This window comes from Plecotus auritus (assembly GCF_963455305.1).
Source record: "Plecotus auritus genome assembly, chromosome: 12".
Lineage (NCBI taxonomy): Eukaryota > Metazoa > Chordata > Mammalia > Chiroptera > Vespertilionidae > Plecotus > Plecotus auritus.
In genome coordinates this window covers 11369325-11388360 of record NC_137778.1, presented here as the reverse complement: position 1 = coordinate 11388360, position 19036 = coordinate 11369325, and the positions used below count along the sequence as shown (strand labels likewise).

Below are 19036 nucleotides of genomic sequence, written 5' to 3'. Positions count from 1 at the left end.
TTTCCTGAGCTGATTTCTACCACTCTGAAGTTTTTTTATTAGAGCCTAATTGTTAGCTCTCCTGGCATTAGAGATTTGGTTAGCCATGAAGTTAACCTTTGTCCAAGAAGAGTGATAAGATTCCTTTCCCTAGAATCATATAAACACTGTGGAGGAGTGTGCAGAGGCGTTGGAGAGCCCAATAAGTGACATCAGGGATGAGGGGACTAAAGGCTGGGATAGGGTGCCATTCCTATCTTTTCCTATCCATGTACTTTCAACTATTTAGCAGTAGATGGAATCTGTGAAGATGCAATAGGCTGTCAACTATTAAAACTAGCTCACAGATTTAACTCTGCAGCAGGCCTCCTTTTATTTAAGAAGCCTATATTGAATTTTATATCGGACTAGAGGCCCGATACACAAAATTCGTGCATGGGTAGGGTCCCTAGGCCTGTCCAGTGATAAGGGCCGATCGGGGCCTTCTGGCTGCCAGCCAGGACCTTCTCTCCCCAGCTGCCAGCCAGGGCCTTCATTCTGCGCTGCCCCTGGTGGTCAGCGCACATCATAGCAAGAGATCAAACTCCTAATCTCGGTCAAACTCCCGAGGGGACACTTTGCATATTAGTCTTTTATATATATATATATATGTATATAGACTAGAGGCCCAGTGCATGAAAATTCATGCACTGGAGGGGGGCTCCCTCAGCCCGGCCTGCCTCCTCTCACAGTCCGGGAGCCCTCAGGGGCGGGAGGCAACCGGCGATCAGGGGAAGGCAACACCCCATCACAACTCTGCTGCTGCTACTGCCAGCAGCGCAAGCCTCGGGCAGCCTTGGGCGGCTGTGGGGCTGAGGGGACTGGGGGATTCCGGAGGCGGGCGGGCCCGGCCTTGCCACATGCCTGCCACCCCAGCGGGGCTGAGGAGACTGGGTGCCACCATCTTGTGGCTGTGGGCGCTGCCATCTTTGAGAGGGTGGCAGTCAATTAGCATATTCCCTCCTTATTGGCTGTGGGTGCCGCCATATTTGCGATGGAGGGTCAATTAGCATATTCCCTCTTTATTAGATAGGATTATGAAAATTAACATATATTTATTATAGACAGATTGAGAAGTTATAAATTACCCAAAGAAAAAAGTACCACCATTCATAATTCTACCACTCATCATAGTTAATATTTTGCTATGGATCCATCTAGCTTTTCATCTAAAAATATACATGTAACCCAAATGCCAACTGGGCTCACTTACCTTTAGAAGACAGAGCTGGTTGAATTGGAGCACAAATTTCATAACTGTTTAGTATACATTCCCATCTGCCCTCACCACCACCTGCCCAATGGCCAGGAGTTCTCAGATTTCTTAGGGCTTACTTCCTCATGTTTCTCTGTCTCTATGGCTCAGGGTTCTATAGACAATATTCAGCTACAAAGCCCAAGTCCTTTGGGAATTTCAGGAAAAGTTCTACTCACACCCAAATATTTTATGACTTTATTACGTTTACTAAATATTTGAAGAGGGTTACATTTTGAAGAGCATCTCTGGCCATCTTTTTGGCTCCTCTTTCCCAAAGCCTCCCTCTCTGGAATAAAAAATATATTGCACAGATATAATAATAATAATAATAATCTCTAACAGAATTGTCCTACCCATATTTAATCTCCACTTTTTCTCAAAGTAGTTTCTCAAACAAATGCAGTTTCTTTTCTAAGAGGATGGGTAAAATTTTAACCTCTTCAAATCTTCAACTATAGTTTAAACCAAATGTTTAAACTTCTATGCACTTGTTTTATAACCTTTATTTTAAATTCAGTTTTCATTTTCAATTTTTAAATTAAATTTATTGGGGTGACATTGGTTAATAAAATTATATAGGTTTCAAGTGTATAGTTCTTTGGTGCATTATATATATATATTGCATTATGTGCCCAACATCCAAAGTCAAGTCTCCTTCCATCACCATACAATTGACCCCCTCTACTCTGCACTACCCCCTCTGCCTCCCTTTTCCTCTGGTAATCACCATACTGTTGTCTGTGTCTATGAGTTTTTGTTTGTCGCGATTCTTCATTGTTGTTTGTCTTATAGTCCACTTGAGTGAAATCATATGGTTCCTGACTTTTTCTGTGTGATTTATTTCGCTTAGCATTACCTTCTTTGATAATTATGAACTACATTGTGAAATATTTTCCTCATTACCCTATAGTATTCCCCACATCATTTTTAGTGGCTGTTTATTGGTTATTACTGGAATGGACTATAATCTATCTGCTTCCTATTGTTGGAAACTGAAGTTGTTACTCATCTTCATTGTTAGAAAAAAATGAAACACGCTAGAAAAACATGAAAAGAAACAGATAGAAACTTCACTGACTTCAAAGACTTCGAAGAAAGCTTGATGATTCAGATCGTAATGACTACCCAAAAGGAAGATTTGTAGATTTAGCAAAGGCTATGCATAGTTTTGAGTCTTTTGCTATATATTTCCAAATTGCCTTCCAGAAAAGTTTCACTATGATCTACCAGTAAGTCTAAGCAGAGCATTTTCTTTTCTGAGCCTCCATTACCTCTAAGTTTTGTCAGTTTTCCTATCATTTTTTAAAAATATATTTGTATTGATTTCAGAGAGGAAGGAAGAGGGAGAGATAGAATTATTAATGATAAGAGAATCATTGATCAGCTGCCTCCTGCATGCCCCCTACTGGGGATCGAGCCCACAACCCGGGCATGTGCCATTGGCTGGAATCAAACCTGTGACCCTTCAGTCCACAGGCTGACACTCTATCCACTGAGCCAAACCAGCTAGGGCAGTTTTCCTATCTGATAGGCAAATATGGCATTCCATTTTTTTGAAGTATATTTTTCATATTACAAGTGAAGCTAAATTGCTTCATGTTTTTTTACTATTTTTAAAATAAATTTTTTTAAATAAATCTTTATTCAGATTATTACAATTATTTCTCCTTTTTCCCCCCATAGCTCCCCTCCACCCATTTCCCATCCCACCTTCTGCCCTTACCTCCCCCCCACTGTCCTCATCCATATGTGTATGATTTTTGTCCATTCTCTTCATGAACCCCCCATACCCCTTTTAAAATAAATTTTTTGATAGTAACTACCATTTTTCAACTTCAGTGTTTAGTTTTTCTTTATATATATACATATTTTTTTTAATTTTTAAGTTTTAAATTGTCAGTGCGTGTCATATGTACTGGCCAGTCGGTCAGTGTATGGTGGGTCACTTAGCCTTTTATGTATATAGAAGATAATTATTAATGAAGGCCAGTAATTTCAGCACGTATGAGATTGTACCTAAGTCCACTGTGCCATTGTGACATTCTCTTGATTTAATAGAGCTATTGTAATAATCATAACCTGCATGTCTTTTTACATATGAACTGAAAACCTACTTTTGCTCACCCCTGTATTTACTATATGTCTCTTAAAAAAAAAACAACATATGGGTAACAGTGGTTAATAGCATATAAATTTCAGGTGTACAACTTTATAATATGACTTCTTGTATACTCTATTGTGTGATCACCACCTGAAGCCTATAGTAAGACAAGAAATAACAAATGTTAGAGAAGATGTGGAGAAAATGGAACCCTTGGACACTGCTGATGGGAATGGAAGTTGGTGCAGCCACTATGGAAAAACAGTACAAAGGTTCCTCAAAGAATTAAGAATAGAACTACCATATGACCCAGCAATCCTTCTTCAGATTATCTACCAGAAAAATTTGAAAACATGTATGTGTAAAGGTACATGTACCCCTATGTTCATTATTATCTGTCTCTTGACAGAAAAAGTTTACTATGTTTTGCTCAAAATAATCTATGCTTTATTTGTCCAAGTAACACCCACTCCTTGTCTATATAATTACTAGAGGCCCAGTGCACGAAATTTGTACATGGGTAGGATTCCTAGCGGCTGCTGGCTGCCAGCCGGGGCCTCCCTTCCCCAGCTGCCAGCTGACAGCTGGGGCCTTCCTTCATTCCGCACTGCCCCCTGGTGGTCAGTACACGTCATAGTGAGCGATTGATCTCCTAGTCGGTCAAACTACCAAGGGGACACTTTGCATATTAGGCTTTTATATATATATAGATTTCAGTTTATTTGTTTTCAGTAATTTAACATCATTTTAGAATATATGTATTCACTTAGAATACCATCTATTTTTTCTCACTTTCAGCCCATCTCAGGTAACTCCGCCTTTTCCAAGTACATTCAAACAAATATGCATATAGAACACCTCATCCAAATTTATTATTTTTCCAGTTGAGAACAAACTCTACATGCTTCTCTGTAAATTGTTTTCTCAATTTCACATCCATCTCGGAGACTAAATATAGGATTTAATTAAGTTGTTTTGATTGTTGCAAAATAGTTTATAATGCAGGTATCTTACCATTTCTGCAGTGGCTGCACAATTTTACATTTGCACCTGCAATGTACAAGAGTTCCAATTTCTCTACATTCTCACTTAAAACATTATTAAAGCCATCCTAGGAGGTGCAAAGTGAGTTTGATTTGCATTTCCCAATGAATAAAGATATTTAGCATCTTTTCATGTGTTTATTGGCCACTTGTATATCTTTTTTTTTTGAGAAATGTCTATTTACGTCCTTTGCCCATTTTTAAATTGGGTGATTTGTCTTTCTATTGTTGAATTGCAAGTGTCTTTATATGGTGCATATATTTGCACCTTATCAGATATATGGTTTGCAAATATTTTTCCTTATTCTGTGAGTTGTCTTTTCACTCTCTTCATAGTGTCTTCAATAGTCTAAATGTTTATGCCCACCCCACCCCACCCCGCTTCCATTCATATTGAATCCTCATCTCCAAAGGTGGTGGTATCAGTAGATGAGGCCTGTCCTTAGGGGGATTGGTCATGAGGATGGAGCCCTCATGGACAGGATTAGTGCTCTTCTGGAATAAACCCAACAGTAGGCCCTCCACCACGTTGGACACAACCAGATGTGTGCAACCTGGAAGAGGGCTGGAACTGGGCATGGACGAGACTAACTCCATTCTTACCTGCTGATGCTGCTTCTAGCGAGAGATAGAAAGCTTCCTCGCTCTTTCTTCTCTTTCATTATATGGGCCACGTAGTTTTCCTCTTTTGATTGTCCCTGTAATTTTGAAGTTACCTATTTCAATTTTATACTAGTGTGGAATAGCATGTCCTCTTGATTCGTTATATCAAGAACATGTATTATATACTTATGTCATATACGTTATAAACTTCGTGGTTTTTTTTTACTTCATCCCCAACTTCCTAGTTGTACTGGTAAAATCAATTATTTTATATCAAGGTTATTATCCTCTTTTCATATTCCATCAGTCCTCTTTCAAGAATTAGTCCTGTCATTAGACTTAGTTTCAGACCTATATTAAGAACAATGTTGGTGACTCTATTTAACTTGTTTTGTGCCACTTAATATTTTCTTTGATTTCTTCTTTAAAAATTTACTGTTTGTAGAAATCATTCTTTTTTCAGAAAGTATATCTAATTGGTATGTGTTTGGGTTCCTGCTTGGATGAGACTCCTGTGGTTTGTAGATAAATGATAGCTTGGTTGAGTACAGGCATTTTATGGTACAATATTTCCTCTCAATTTCTGGTATTTAGTGTATGGAGGAGACTTTTAATGCCACTGTAGATTTTTTCCCCTTTTCTGTTTACCTCTGGATAGTTGCTGTATTTTTTAATATCTGGATTTCATAAATTTTCTCCATGTAGGATAAGAACATATTTTTAATAAGCTTTTAAGATTCAAACAAGCTAGTCTTTTTCATTAGATCTGAGAAAATATCTTCCATTATATGCTAATTAATTCTTTGCCTCTTTCTTCTTTCGTTTTCTCACTTTGAGATGTGTGTGTGTGTAAATGCGTGTATATATAATTTCCAGTTTTACCATAGGTAATTCTGGAGTATTTAATCCTGGTCATGTGTTTTTTGTGTTGTTTTGTTTTTCAGGATTCAATCTCCTGATTATTGTTGCATTTTTAGACTCCTGTTTTTTCATATATAAACTTTACTGCTATCAGATGGTTAAATCTTACAAATGCCTCCTACTGTTTCATAGATTCTATGTCAACACACACATATCAAATTTTTAATATCCTGTTTATTCCCTGGTTCATTGGAGTACAGTGATTTGTAGAGGAATATTTTCTCTGATTTCTCAGAATGGTCGCTTTTACTTTCAATTGCTGTGTCTTCTTTCCCTTGTATGTCCTGATGTTTTGTTTGCTCATGAAAGAAAAAGTTCTGGGCTTATTCACAATGGGAGGTGAGAAGAGATTGGAGAAAGAAGGGATTGTATGGAAATGTGTTAAAATCTCCAGGCTCAGACAAAGTGAGCAGGGGTGAATGTTGATTTATCGTAGTTTATTAAACTTGCCAAGTCATGGGTATCATCCGTTGGGGCCGGTCACCAAGGGCAGTTTTGCAGGAAGATTTAATATACAGAGCTACCTTTTATTTCTCTGAATTTATTATGGTGACTAAAAATTAGTATACATTCTTTAATTGCTCCAATTTGAGACAATGGCTTCTGCTCAGTTGCTGTCCCAAGGAAAAGTCAAGAGCAAGAACTCCATTGCAGTTCCCTCTCTGTGCATTTTAATGCTTACATTTCCCAAGCTGCTGTTACATAAGATTTCTCTCCTAACCACTGCAGGGTCCTCCAACTCAGCTACCATACTCACCAACCTCAGTTAAGGATGATTGCATGGTTCAACTAGTATTTTTCCTTCTACTGACTTGGCAGGCTGGTCCTTTTTTTTTATTTTTTATTTTTTTTAATATATTTCATTGATTTTTTACAGAGAGGAAGGGAGAGGGATAGAGACTTAGAAACATCGATGAGAGAGAGACATCGATCAGCTGCCTCCTGCACACCCCCCACTGGGGATGTGCCCGCAACCAAGGTACATGCCCCTGACCGGAATCAAACCTGGGACCCTTCAGTCCGCAGGCCGACGCTCCATCCACCGAGCCAACCCGGTTGGGGCCAGGCTGGTCCTTTTTATCCAGTGGCTATCTTACCAGGTTTCACATGGACTACGTTTGGCAAGGGCATGCGTGCCCTCCCGGGTTTATAATACAGATACAGATTCCTCCTCCTTTTTTAGATCCCTTTGGTCACGTGCCCATGTTCAAGTTACCATCTCTGTCCAGAACTCCTATTGTTTACTTTTTTTCAAGTACAGGGGGCAGTCGTCTAGTTTGTGTCTCTAAGACTGGGACAGAGATTGACACTGCTGTTCTGGGGCTCATATTTCAGAGACAGTGCTCCCAACTCACCCTTCATTACAAGAATAATTAACTATTGATCCAAACTGGCTTTCTCTGTTTACATGCACGATGTCATTGATAGGTTCTGGTGGAGTTCCACATGATTTTCCTAAGGGAAAGAGGCAAAATTTGGGACTAGGTGTAAAGCAGGCATCCTCAAACTACGGCCCGCGGGCCACATACAGCCCGCCGAGGACATTTATCCAGACCGCCAGGTGCCGCTGCCTGTCCTGCTTAGCAGCCGACTCGTCCCGGGCCCGCAGTGCACATAGGAATTTGTTCATAGTTTTTTTTTTTAACTATAGTCCGGCCCTCCAACAGACTGAGGGACAGGGAACTGGCCCCCTGTTTAAAAAGTTTGAGGACCCCTGGAGAGTTTTATCTTTGTTTTTAAGATCCGACTGGAGTGTAGCACATTGAACAGCCTGTATACTTCAGATTATTCCTGAGAATTGACCGCGTAGAGGAAACACCCTCCAACCTTAGCATCGAGCAGCTACAAAGCACTTGCTTTAAAAAGACTACACTGTACTTCCCAGTAAAGGTCATTTGCCTGCTAAAAAGTTGTTTCCTCATTCACGGACATATACCAGTCCTGAGTCATCACAGAAATATGGGAGGTGCATCTCCAGCGGTCCCCACTCCCCACTCATGCAAAGATGCCAGAGGTGCAGGGGAACAGAGCCAGCTGCCCAACCACCCGATTCCTTGCAGAACCAGTTGCGCTCCTGCCTCCACCTGAGTTTCACACGTAGTCAGTGACATCCCACTTCCATGCAGAAATAGTGCCTTGAACCCCCTTCTGCGCCCTAATCTTGCTCATATTGAAGTTCAAGGACAGAAGGAGATGATATGCCGCTATGGAGCAGGCAGCAGTAGGGAACCTAAAAGATACAGATTCCACTATGTCTCCTTCTTCTCTTAGTTATAGTCTCAGGGAAATACAACCAAAGATGATGCATTTAGGACATAAGAAATCTCATACGAGCACAATTTGCAAATCTTAATTTTAGGCAAATTTTTAAAACAACAGAAAACAAAACTCAATTCCTATTAGAGTGTTATCTACATAATACAATTTTAGAACACCAGTTTTTTGTGTCACACGAGAGTGCAGGACACCAGTGAGCAGGAGAGGCATGTGATGTGCTGGTAATGGAGAAGCCTGGATGTACTTCAGGCTCTGGGATGTGAGAGGCACCAGTGATGAATGAGCGAATGGAATGATTAGAGAAAATGGGCCCAGATTAGAAACATATTCTGAGCTGAGATAAAACACACTGGAAATAAACACATCATCACAAAGGAAACTTCTCCAATCCTCCATTTCATTTTTACCAGATTTAAAGATCCAATTTTCAAAAAATGAACAAAAAAGACCTCCAAATGTGGGACTTCACATTTCTTCCAGCTTTGAGAAACTTTTAACTCAAATATACATTTCCCCTGTCATTTAAACAAACTTTTTATAGAAAACTGGTTTTCCCATATATTTAAGTAATTGACAAAATACACTGAGTGGCCAGATTATTATGATCTCTGAACGCATAATAATCTGGCCACTCAGTGTATATCCTATATAATAAAAGGCTAATATGCAAATTGCCCCCTTGACCAGGAGTTCGACCAGCAGGCAGGCTAGCCAACCGCCCATGTCCCCTCCCCCTAGCCAGGCTGGCCGGACCCCACCCATGCACGAATTCATGCACCAGGCCTCTAAAATATATATATACATATATACATACACATACACACACACACACACACACACACACATACTGAGTGGCCAGATTATTATGGGTTCAGAGATCACAATAATCTGGCCACTCAGTTATGTGACAACAGAACATAAGTGATATTGACACATATATTTCAATCTCACATATAAATATATTCATATAAAAACTAAATTTGAAGCAGAACCTACTATAAAATCAACTTATGTTTGTTAGCAAAATAAACTTTGGCTGAAAAATACTTCAATTAGACTTTGAAAAAAAAAATCCTCACCCAAGGATATTTTTTCCATTGATTTTTAGAGAGAAGGGAGGGAAGAAAGGGGAAAGAGAGAGAGAAACATTGATGTGAGAGAAACACATTGATTGGTTGCCTCCTTCAGGCATGCCTACTGCGGCAGGGATCAAACATGTAACCCAGGTACATTCCCTTGACCAGGAATCGAACCTGAGACCCTTCGGTATGTGGGCTGACACCCTAACCACTGAGAGACTCCGGCCAAGGTTCAATTAGGTTTTAAGAAAATAAGTAGTGCAGCTGTCCTTGCTTCTAAGCCAGTGCTACATTCTTGACACTAAATACGTGAAAACAAATGCATTATAACTTCACCTCTATATTTAACTCAGAATTCCAGATTATTCTTGCTCAAATTCATCCTCCTAATGTCCCTCACCAGAGATTATAAAGGGAAGGAACAGAACGCTTTATAGAGTAAAATAGTATTTACTCTGGTCCACTCTGATTTCCCAAACATGTCCCTCTCAGGGCAACATTTCTTCAGCCCAATTTGTGCTACTAAAAATAAAAATGTTTTTTAAAAATGCCCTTTAAGAATAAATGAGAGTGGCAGCCCCTCCTCTTTGCCCACTGGCTCATTTGAAAGAGACCCTGCCAGGTGAGGACTCCGAGGGAGGGATCTGGTCCACCTGAGCATGAAGTGCTACCTGAGCTCCGTGATTTTTCTTCCCTGCACAGGACCAACCACAAACACCCGATGTTTAGTTTCCTTTTCTGAAATACCTGGCTTAATGTTTACTCTGCCTTTAAGCAGGCGAGGTGAGACCCACACAAAGACTAATTCTGATGCAACTGGGGATATCTGATGGATTTACTCCCTACAAAACTGCCTCCTGCCAGGTGACTTGTTTAAGTGAGACAGCCTTTAATTCAAGTCGGGAGAGAAACCCCCTAGGCCAGAATTCAGAGCACATTCTATGCCTCTTAAAGAGGGGAGTTCTCCCCAGAAAGGCCACAGTGTTCACTTTGTTCCAAGCTGGCATTCGTGTTAGGAGTGTTAGCGCCCTCTAACTTTTCACGGAAGTAAGCAGCTGAGTCTAAATTATTAATTCTTAGACTGGTTTGTTGATGTTAGAAAAGGTGGAGAACAAATGCCAGGCATTAACTTTATGGCTTCTCTAAATCACCAAGAAGTTACGAAAATATTTTTCAAAGCAGAATTTTACCCTATTTACTATGATTATTTTTCAATAATATTTTTAGTTAAGGAAGGGAAATTTGTTCAAATTCTCAGTGCTCTTGTTTTAAGTTTGATGGCTGAGATGACACATAGTATAGAGACTTTATAGAATATACAATATATAAAACACATCTGGAGTTGTTGAAAGAGTCAACCTTGAGAGTTGGCATCAATCTTTGAAACAAGATTTCAAAGCAACTTTCTATACAAACAAAATGTACTTTCATTTTGTATTACATTTTTCTAAATTTGAAGATTTTATTAAAACATCACTTACCCATCTCAATATTCCCAGGAATACTGTGTTAACTTGCCCTATAAAATGCAAATAAAGAAAAACAGACATGTTCAGACCCAAATCCATAACCATTTCAAAGAGGCATGACAGGAGGGTGACTACATTCAAGCTCCATTGCAATGCTGGCATTAAGTCTTAACATCTGCATTCATGATAGGAAAGGAAATTGGAGATTCCCTTAGTAAATCCTTTCTTCTTCCAATTTTTATTGAGCTATAATTGCCATATTGTATAAATTTAAAATATACAGCATAATGATTTGATAATGTGTATATTGTGAAATAACTACCACAATAAATTTAATTAACATTCATCACCTCACAGTTACCAAAAATATTTTTCTTCCTTGTGATCAGAGTATTTAATATCTATTTTCTTAACATCTTGCCAATACACAATACTCTGTTACCAACTATAGTCACCATGCTGTACTTTACATTCCAGTACTTGCTTAATTTATAACTGTTGACCAACTTCATCCAATTTCCCCGGTCCCCTAATCCCTGGCTCTAGCAACTACAAATATGATTTCTTTTTGTAGGAGTTTGGTTTTTGGATTCCTACATGTGAGGTCAACAGTATTTGTCCTTCTCTGTATGACTCAGTTCACTTAACATAATGCCCCCAAGGTCCAGCCATGTTGTTGCAAATGGCAGGACATACAGAAATAACCTTTTCTTTATCTAGTCACACATCAATGGACACAGGTTGTACCATGTCTTGGTTATTGTAAATAATGCTACACTAGGGTGGTGCAGATATCTATTCTTCCACATAGTGACTTCATTTCCTTTGTATATATGCCAGGAAGTTGAATTACTGGATCAACTGGTAATTCTATTTTTAACTTTATGAGTAACCTCCATACTTTTTCCCATTTAGCTAAACAAATTGTTGCTCTTGCCCTAGCCGGTTTGACTCAGTGGACAGAGCGTTGGCCTGTGAACCAACGGGTCCTGGGTTCCATTCCATTCCGGTAAAGGGCACATAGCTTGGTTACAGGCTCCACCCTGGCCTGGGCCCTGGTTGAGGCTTCTGCAGGAGGCAACCAATGGATGTGTTTCTCTAATATTAATCTGTTTTGTATCACTAGTGTTTCTTTTCCAGAGTGTCATAATGGGATCACAGCCTCTGTGTATGGCTTTTAGTTAAACTTAGTATAATGCATTTGAGATTCGTTTCCGCCATGGTGTGGATTAGAAGCTTATTCTTTTTTATTGCAGAGTATTATCCCATTATATAGATGCACCATGATTGTTCACTTATTCATCAACTGAAAAATACGTGGATATTTCCAATGTGGGGTGATTATAACTAAGGCTGCTATGAATATTCCCATATAGGTTCCTATGTGAACATGTTTTAATTTACTTGGATTGCTGAGTTATATGGAAGTATATGTTCAACTTTATAAGAAATTGCAAAACTGTTCAAAAATAGGCATAACACTGCATTCTTAACAGCTATATATGAGAGTTTCAATTACTCCATATCCATGCCAGTATATAGTATTGTTAAGTTTTTTTCTTCCCGGCCATCCTGCTGGGTGTTCAGTGGTATCGCATTGTGCCTCATCTGAGGACATGCTTAGATACAGGAAAAGAGAGAGAGAGACATCATTGAGAGAGAGAAACATTGATCAGTTGCCTTCAGTACTTTTCCTGAACCCAAAACCAAGGTATGTGCCCTGACCTAGAATAGAACCGGCAACCCTATGGTGCACAAGACGAAGCTCCAACCAACAGAACCTTAATGGCCAGGAGTTTGGCTCATTTTTAAAAATTCTTATAACAATGTCTTTTGAGAGCAGAAGCTTTGATTACTAAGAAGTCAAATTTACTAACATCTTTTTTTTTCTGTAAAGGATCATGCTTTCTTATTTAAGAAATCTTTGGCCAAGTCATGAATATATCCTATGTTTTAAAGTAAAAGTGTTACAATTTTGAATTTAAATTAAGTCTATCATCTATTTTTAGTAAATGTTTGAATATGGCACAGTTCCCTTTTATGGCATATTGATGTCCCATTGTGCCTGTACTTTTACCATTTTCCACTGAATTGTTTGTACCTGTGTGCTAGAATAAATTGGACACATTTGAAAGGCTCTACCTTAGACTCTATTCTGTTTCACTGTGTTCTACAGCCATCCTTTTATCCATACCACATTCTTGATTATATATTTCATAGTATGTTTTCATAATAAGTCTTGACACCAAAAAGAATGAGTCTGCTAATTTTTTTCCAATATTATTTTGACTATTCTTATTCTTTTGTCTTTCCATAAAAATTTTAAAAACAATTTGTCAATTTCTAGAAAACTTCTGGTGGAATTTTTATTGGGATTATACTCAGTTTATAGATCAGTGATAGGGAATTGATATCTTTATTATATTGAGTCTTGCAATCCATGAACAATATATTTATTAACGCCTTCTTTAATAAAGGCACTACTAAAAGGCATTATTAATAAAAAATTAAAACACTTTATTTTTTTAATGTTGTTTTCACCTTTCAAATATTATACATATGTTGTTAGACTCATTTGCAAATGTTTTACAGAGTACTGAGTTGTAAATAGTACTTTGAAAATTTAAATTTCTCATTTTTTACTGCTAATGTACATACATACATACCGTCTCCCCGAAAATAAGACATCCTCTGAAAATAAGACCTACTTACAGGTTTCCTTCTGAGTGAAATATAAGGCACCCCCCGAAAATAAGGCCCCCAGGCTCTGTCTCAGAATGAAAATTAATTTGCCGTAAACTGGTCGCTAGGGCCGCCCCAACTGGCGTCTAGCAACCAGTGACGTTACGCGGAGTCCTGACGTCACTGCTGTATGGAGGCGGAGTGGAGGTTGGAGTGAGTGGTGAGCGCGGAGCGGGAGAGAGGAGGAGACTTTCGCAGATGCGTGTAGAACAGGAGGATTAGAGCGGACGGGACGCGGCGAAGGTGGTGAGTGCTGGTCTGTCTCTGGTGACACTACCTGATGCTCGCGGCCGCCTTCATGATGACTGAAGGTTCTCAGTCAGTGGCAGACCCTGCTCCAGCCCAGATCCAGGCCCCAGCAAGCCCAGTGACAGTCCCCAGGCAGGCCCCAGGGGGTAAATGTCTGATAAAGGGGTAGGGGGGATGTCTGGTGAAGGTGTTCAGTGGCACAGGGGTGGTGGGAGGGGGATCACTTAAAATGACACAGGAGGATCAGAGGGGGCAATCAAAATGACACAGGAGGATCAGAGGGGACAATCAAAATGACACAGGAGGATCAAAAGGGGTTACTAAAATGGTAATCCCCCCTCTGATTCTCCTGTGCCATTTTGATTCCCCCCTCTAATCCCCCTGTGTCATTTTGAGTGATCCCCCTCCCCCCACCTTGATACCCAATTCCTTTTTTTTTACCCCTAGAAATGAGCGCAAAAAGAAAAAGCTACTCCGTGGAGTACAAGAAAGGAATCGTGGAAGACTCTTGGGGCCAAAATCTTACTGCTTTCTGCAAAGAGAAGATGTTGAGTATCCGAATGGTCCGAAAATGGCAAGCAGAGTATAGTAACCTCATTGAACAAGTGGACAAGGGAAATGCTAAAAAGCGCAAGTGTGGATCAGGTCGGCAACCATTACTTTCCGAGCTGGAAGACCTGATCTGTGAATGGGTTGTTGACAGGAGAGCAAAGGCTTTGGTTGTGAATAGGGCTCAGATTCAAGAATTTGCCCTTGCAATGGCACCACAGTTTGACATAGCCCCCGAAGACTTCAAAGCATCACAACACTGGCTGGATAATTTCCTTCAGCGAAGTGAACTGTCTTTAAGAAGATCTACAACATTGTTTAGGTTGGAAGATACTCAAGTTATTAAGCGAGCACTTGCATTCAAGTCCTTTATTGATGATGCTGACTTCTCTAAATACAATCTTTCCAACATGATTGCTATGGATGAAACTGCAGTGTTTATGGGCCAATCATCTCAAACAACAATTGAACAGCGGGGTGCCTCCTTAGCGTACATTCCCTCCACTGCTTACGAAAGTGCACGTGTTTCCTGTATTTTGGCAATTCGTCTGGATGGCACTAAAATCCCACCTTTAATCATTTCTAAGGGCAAGAAGGAAAAGATTGAACGTGTTTTGGGCGTTTTTGTTCTTGAAATTGAAAAAGCCTGGGCCACACAAGCAGTTATAAGGAAGTGGGTCGATTTAATGCTGCCGCTTGTTATGCGAGGGAGCCAAAGAGGTCTGCTAGTCTGGGATGCAGCCAGCACTCACTGCGCTAAAGACATGAAGACATTTCTTCACGAAAGAAAAATAGATCAGATAATGATTTCCGCAGGAATGACGGCCTATCTCCAGACTCTTGATATTGCAATAAACAAGCCATTCAAAGACAATTTGCGCATGGAAATTAATGACTACATTGAAAATAGAATGGAGAGAAATCAGCGTGGAAACTTTGTGAAACCTAAACTGCAACAAGTTGTGACTTGGGTGAAGAATTCATGGGAGAAAATCACTGATAGTTGCATTGCAAATGCACTGCGAGCAGGCTACCTTGACAAGAGGTACTCATTTAAAGACAGTGCTATTGCTAAACATGAGAGATTTGGTCCACTGATTCTGAAAGAAATGGAGTCACAAGAAATTCACCAGGAAATTCAGGAATTGGATTGTTATGATGATGTTCCAGAAGATGATGACATGATTGTCATTGAATAAATGAGTAAATTCTTGATACTGTAGGATTCACAGTTTGTCTGGTTTGTGTTGACAACTACTGTACTACCGTACTTCCTTTATTTTCATTTAACAATAAATGTGTACTGTATTCTTCTTCATGGAAAAATAAGACATCCCCTGAAAATAAGACCTAGTGTGTCTTTGGGGCAAAAATTAATATAAGACACTGTCTTATTTTCAAGAAAACAGGGTATAAGCCCTCCATCAACTCTGAAGATTGGCCATTTTACGTAGGGTGCACTTTGTTGTCAAGGATAAAGTCACCATGATTACTACATTTTTAATGCTAATGGTAGGCTTATTATTATATACTAGAAGCCCCGTGCACGACATTTGTGCACTGAGTGGGGAGGGGGTCCCTCAGCCCGGCCTGCACCCTTTCCCAATCCAGGAGCCTTTGAGGGATGTCCCACTGATGGCTCCCTAGGGGGAGCGGGCCTAAGCTAGCAGTCGGACAACCTTAGCACTGATGCGGAGGCGGGAAAGGCTCCCACCACCACCACTGTGCTCGCCAGCCATCAGCCCGGCTTCTGGCAGAGCAGCTCTCTCCCAGCTTCCTGCGTTGAGCGTCTGTTCCCTGGTGGTCGGTGCACATCACAGCAACCAGTCATTCTGCTGTTTGGTCGATTTGCATATTAACCTTTTGTTATATAGGACTAGAGGCCTGGTACATGGATTCATGCAACAGTGGGGTCCTTCAGCCTGGCCTGTGGGGGCCCGATCAGGGCTGGCTGCCCGGGGAGGGACTGTGAGAGAGCTCCAGGGTGTGTCCAGCCCATCTCGCCCAGTCCCAATGGGTCAGACCCCAGCAGAAAGCTAACCTACCAGTCAGAGTGTCTGCCCCCTAGTGGTCAGTGGGCATCATAGCAACTGGTCAAACGAAGGGTCAGGCACTTAGCACATTAGGCTTTTATTATATAGAATAGCATTATACAGTTCTGCTTTACTTCAATGGAAATTCCTTTCCATTCATTACACATCTTTTCAGTCTCTATAAGAAGCTGAAGAGGTGATTGGCTATAAGTACAACTTCTGACACACAAAGCAAAATTAAATCAACATTATGGGAATACTTAGAAGAGAAGCAAAACAAAAATAGAAGTAGTAACATTTACCTATTCCCTCTACTTACCCCTCGTTACAAGAATAGGTAGCCTCTGAACCAAACTGAAAATTTCCATCTACTCGGCCATTTACGGGCTCTGTTAGTTGTGGACATGACTTTCCTGAAAGAAATTTTTAAAATTCGTTGTTTATACAAACTCCAAAACAGATCTGAATCAAAACCAAAATTCTACATTGCTCTACTGTGGAATACTACTTTTCTTTCTTTAACTATTAAAAGGCCAAACTTAAGATTCACATTTACCCAGACAACTAACAAGAAAAAGATTCCCTGGAAATTTTTCAAAGCTTGAAAAAATACGTAACTATCTAAAACCTACATCTACATGAGAAAACCATCATTGTAGTAGCAGAATATGCAGTCGAAAAGGTATGAGAATCTTTAGAATAAAAATAAGAAGTTTTGTTTACTTACTTGTACAAGCCTCCTGGAGAGGAGGTGCCCATGTGCCATCAGGCTGACAAACAGTAGCGGTGGGACGAACAAGAGGAAGAATAAGCCTGTATCCTAGGCGACACTCATAGTCTGCTGTGAACCCAGCACTTACAGGGGGCACAGGATTACCCTTGGCTTTCATAGATTCATATCTTGGTATCTCATCACAGGCATCTGGGCATGAGAGAATAAGACACGAAAGTCAAGTATTTTCTCTTTTTCAACAGCCACGGATTCTGGCAGGTCCTTGGAGAGCTTATGGTTTCTCAGGCAATAAGGTGAATATTCATTCAACAGTAAATTAAAGAGACAGCAGCAATATTTTTGGTTTTAAAATATACTGATAGGTGTGCGTCCTTCCCCAGTGTTTCTCAGTTCATTGCACACTCACCTCTCCACTTCTACAGTATATAGATCAGAGTCCTCTTGCACAGTTTGAAATGCAAACTGATGGTGACTTGTCACATCAGGCTCAGTCTCCTCTCAGGAGGCAAGTTCCTAGAGGTCAGGGTCATAGGCCTTCTTTTCCTACTACACTCTGTACCCAGTGGGTGCTCAAGAAATGCTATGGGTAGGAGTAATCATTATTTAAGTATTGTGGATTTCATAGACAGAAATAAATATGGACTAAACCATTTCAAAGTATAAGACTTCATATTAGTGAAATGAGCATTTTTACAAGTTAGTAAACGCCATTTAAAATCAAATAGTATTACTTTGAATACCCTTACATGAAAAAAATTCTGCTTTCGTAACATTACTTTAACTACGCAATTGACCCTTGAACAATGTGGCGGTTCGGTTCAGGGCCCGTTCCCCCCGCCCCGCCCCCCTCAGTTGAAAGTCCGCAGATGACTGAATTCCCCAAAACTTAAAGTGCTTCCAGGCGGCCGGCTCCCCAACCCGCTCCAGCTCGCTCCCGGAGCGGTGCACCCCCTCTCCAGGCCCCTACCGGTGGACGCGGGTAACCGGAGCACTAGGGTCACCAAAAGGATCCCAACGAAGCTCCGAGAAGAAAAGGGACGGCGAGGAGGCGCCGTTCGCGGCCGGCGAGAAGCCGTCATTTTTCGGGAGATGAGTGGGAGCCTGAGGGCCAGCAACCCTCAGACTTAGAAAACCTCGAAGGCGGAAACGCAGCTGGGCCCGGCCTGGGCCACGCCTGAACGGAAGTGACGCTACAGGCGGGCGGGCCAATCGCTAGCCGCAAGGCGGGGCCAGGAGATGGGGCGTGGCCTGGCCGCGCTCTGACCCAGAGGATCTGCTGACAGCTGGGCTCCGATCGCGCTGACCATTCTTCACCTGCGGAGGTTTGAAGGAAATGCTGGTGCACTGCTTATATGTTTATTGAGGTCTCTAATCAGAAATGTTTGTCTACATATTCACCTCGTTCTTTTATGGTTTTATTTTTAACATTAACCTTTAGTCCATATGGACTTGGCTTTGGTGAATGACATGAGGCAGGGATCTAATTTCCTTTTTCAGATAGTTGCCTTCTTATTACATAATTCCAGTTTTCCATGACTTGAAATGTCATGTTTATTGCTGCCAAAATCTTACCCAAACTTGTGCTTTTTCTTGGGCTCTGTGTTTTGTTCTGTGGATCTATATCTCTATTCGTGCATCGTGTCAATTATTTTATTCTTTTAAATAAATATTAACAGCACTTCTGTTTTGTAATTACATAACATTTACAATTATGTTATTAAATTTAAAAACAATGCCATTGGACCTCTGATTGAAATGGCATTAAATTTGCATACTAATTCAGAGATAACTAATATCTGTTGAAAAAAATTAACCTTGAGAGTTGGCACCAATCTTTGAACAAAAAAGATTTGAAAATAACTTTCTATACTAGTAAAATGTACTTTCATTTCATACATTTCTCTAAATTTGGAGATTTTATTTTAAAAATCACTTATCCACCTCAATATTGCCAGGAATAC

At 40.4% G+C, this 19036-nt stretch overlaps 1 protein-coding gene across 6 annotated transcripts in view; it reads right to left on the bottom strand.

Moving 5' to 3' along the window:
• LOC308237676 (membrane cofactor protein-like) overlaps positions 1 to 18219 on the bottom strand; it is an 80840-nt gene extending 62621 nt beyond the window's left edge. For 4 of the 6 annotated variants that reach the window (XM_080648572.1, XM_080648562.1, XM_080648567.1 and 1 more), the window contains exons 1-3: positions 18043 to 18219; positions 17070 to 17264; positions 16662 to 16755 (exon numbers count right to left, since the gene is read on the bottom strand). In XM_080648572.1, coding sequence (XP_080504698.1) covers positions 16662 to 16755; positions 17070 to 17264; positions 18043 to 18154 — 401 coding nt within the window. In that variant the 5' untranslated portion in view covers positions 18155 to 18219. Of the gene's footprint in view, positions 1 to 10781; positions 10820 to 16661; positions 16756 to 17069; positions 17265 to 18042 lie in introns of those variants that run through there. The other 2 variants (XM_080648576.1, XM_080648570.1) reach the window with 2 other exon arrangements.
• Positions 18220 to 19036: the final 817 nt, after the last annotated feature.